This window comes from Entelurus aequoreus, linkage group LG28 (genome assembly GCF_033978785.1).
Source record: "Entelurus aequoreus isolate RoL-2023_Sb linkage group LG28, RoL_Eaeq_v1.1, whole genome shotgun sequence".
In the NCBI taxonomy this organism is placed as follows: Eukaryota; Metazoa; Chordata; class Actinopteri; order Syngnathiformes; family Syngnathidae; genus Entelurus; species Entelurus aequoreus.
In genome coordinates this window covers 16,028,301-16,031,372 of record NC_084758.1, presented here as the reverse complement: position 1 = coordinate 16,031,372, position 3,072 = coordinate 16,028,301, and the positions used below count along the sequence as shown (strand labels likewise).

Below are 3,072 nucleotides of genomic sequence, written 5' to 3'. Positions count from 1 at the left end.
GTCAAGCAGCTTCAGCGTAGCATTTAAACAAGTGAGAGTGGGTGTAGAGTTTGATCAGAAAATGCCGTATTGCTGTTCTGTTCTTACAGTCATTCAAATAGAGAGATACGAAATGACTTTCATAGAGTCCCGAAAGAAGTGGCTCATAAAGGTAATAAAGTCAGGAAAAAACGAAATATGTTGGAAGAAATTGCTCTCCAAAATATCACTTTCGTCATGTTGTAAAATACAATCGGACAGTTTGTGTCTGCAGTGATCACTTTGTAAAATGTTTATTTGAACATTTGATTTGTTTGAGAAACTTTCTGTGATGCAATCAAGTGATAGCAGAACCAAACGTAAATAAATGACAATCGATCACATTAGTTTGTTGTTCTTTTGTGGTTGTTATGCCTGAGTATAACTACAAAGACCTGGTTGTGCAAATAAACTAATGTCATTGTGGAGGGGGGCGTGGTCAGCGCGCCTCCTGCGGGAAGGGCGTGTGTATGGACTGGCTTCGAAGCAGCTGACAGGTGAGTGGATTCCCCAGCTGAAGCGATTTATCTAATCACCTGTCTCCTTTATCAGCAGGGGCCGAGGCCATGAGAGGGAAGAGAGAGCACAAACGAGCGAGCAGGAGGCCGCGAGCGAGACAGCCCTGATCATCAGAAAAAGCAAAAAAAAAAGGTCCCATCCTTTTGGCAACCACAGAGAACCCACACGCACAAGAGACTTTCACAACTGCCTCTTACCGGGACGCAATATGTCTCTCCCGGGCCGGGGGAGGGCGCTGGAGGGCCGACAACCCGGATCACCTGTCCCACCTCCATGAGTGACCGGGCTGCCCGCACCTCCAGCATGCCTGCCCAGGTGTTCGAGGTGCCGTCTGCGGGGGAAGCCCCATATCAGCAGCGACCGGAACCTGGGAGAGGGCAGAGGGCAAGTCAGACATGCAGCGCCACGGAACCAGCAGCGTCACCTCTGGTTCGCGCTCTGTCTGCGGTCCGGTCCTCAGCGGTGCAGCCGGTCCGGTCCAGCACCGCCCTCCTCAGGTCCGGGAAGTGCACACGGGAGTCCGGGAAGTGCACACGGGAGGCCGCCGGTAGGCTAAGCGCTGCCCGCTGCGCCTCCCCTGCCAGCAGCGGCAGCAGGCGCACCCCCCACTCTTCTTCTGGCCACCCGCATGCTGCCGCCGTGGCTTCAAAAATACTCAAAATGCATGACCTGGAGATGGAGCGAGACTCCGACCGTAAGAGGATGGAGGAGCTGTTGGAGGAGAATCTTGTGCATGAGATGGCCCACAAACAGGGTCCGGGAATCCATTGCAGGTGATGATGGTTGCATAGGAGACAATGGAGGTCTTGGCCAATCGAGGAAGTTTGGGGTCGGAGCGATTGACGTAGAAAAAGCCAAACCTTTCTGAAAAGCCGGTGGCCCACTCCAGGTTGTCCTTCAACGACCAAGCCGTGTAACCTCTAACGTTCACGCCGTCCAACAAGTAAGCTTTCAACACCTGGTTGATGTATTTCTCATAATAGTAGCTCCTGTGGACGTCATTCAGGTCTACAGGCCCACGCTCTGAGATGCCATTCTCAGTGATAATGACAAGTGGATTTCAATATTCCTCCTTAATGAACTTTAATATTCTTCGGAATCCAAACGGGGAGACCTTTAGCCAGGATGACCCTGAATCTAGATAAGTGCGATCGGCAATCGTTCCTGCGCCTCTGTCAGCATCATAATGCTGAAGGTTTCCGTAACCCTCAGGGAAGGCCAGGACTGTAGTGTAATGGTTGAAACCAAAATAATCATAAGTTCCCTTGATTCTTTCAATCTCCTCTGAGGTAAATTCCGGCAACCAAGATTTTGGTAGACCAGCCGCTAAACTTCGCCTGCGAATGATCGTCTTCATTATATCGCTGTAGTCTCCGTTAAATATGGGATGGGCAAACCATCCGATGTACAACTGCACCACTCGTCTGGCAGCATCAATATACTCCTGCTTATATGGGTTTCTCGGCTCTGACCAGTCCGAGTTGATGGTGATGGAGATGATTCCTCCCTGTCTGGACCGGAACTTGTCATTGTAAAGGTGCCAGGCCTCAGCGTGAGCTTTTATCAAGTTATGGCCCACAATGTAAGGCAAAGTGCCCGGTCTAAAACTGATCCCTGGTGCAGCAGCTCCATAGCCATGGCCAATATTTGCGATATTGTAAGGCTCATTTATGGTAAACCAAAATTTCACTTTGTGACCCAGTCGGTTAAAAATTAGGTTAGCATAATCCCTGAATTTAACGATAATTGTTTCATTCTCCCATCCTCCCAAGATCTTGCAGAGCTTGCGGAAGATCCCAGTGGTAGAGAGTGATATGAGGTTGGATGTTTGCATCAAGCAGGGCATCTACCAGTCTAATGTAGTAGTTTAGTCCTGCTTCATTTATGTGTCTGGTGGTGCCATCAGGAAGAATCCTTGGCCATGATATGGAAAACGATAATGGGTCACCTTAAGTTGCTTCAACATGGAAACATCCTTGTCTATCTTGTGGTAACTGTCGCGAGCAATGTCCCCATTATCATCGTTGAACACTCGGAGGGGAGTGTGAGCAAACTTGTCCCATATGCTGAGACCTTTTCCGTCTGCTCTCCAACCTCCTTCGATCTGACATGACGCTGTTGCAATACTCCAGATAACGTCTTTGCAGAAATGTCCATAAAGTGGCTTTTCGTCCTCTGGTGTAGGAAAACCATTGTTCTTTATGACTTGGTAGTAATAGTGGGCAGAGTACTTAGGAGTTCTCGGGCGGTTTGGGTTCTGGAAGTCAACATGGTGTAACCCAAATCCAACTTTGAACCCATTAAGCCACTCAAATGAATCCATGAGAGATGTCGCTATGTATCCTTTCACCTTCACTCCATCAAGATCATAGGCTTTGAGAGCCTCATTAATATAGGTCTTTGTGAAAGTCTCTTCTGCGCGTGGGTTCTCTGTGGTTGCCGAAAGGATTGGACCTGCCGTCCAGGGCAAAGTCTTTTATTTTGCTATTTCTGATGATCAGGGCTGTCTCGCTCGTGGCCTCCTGCTCGCTCGTC

At 49.1% G+C, this 3,072-nt stretch overlaps 1 protein-coding gene across 1 annotated transcript; it reads right to left on the bottom strand.

Moving 5' to 3' along the window:
- Nucleotides 1-550: 550 nt before the first annotated feature.
- On the bottom strand, nt 551-2,860 carry LOC133644901 (lactase/phlorizin hydrolase-like). Its single transcript, XM_062039656.1, is given in 6 exon segments — nt 551-640; nt 735-868; nt 962-1,180; nt 1,231-2,309; nt 2,311-2,467; nt 2,470-2,860. Coding segments are annotated over 6 exon segments (2,070 nt in total).
- Between the last annotated feature and the right edge of the window lie 212 nt (nt 2,861-3,072).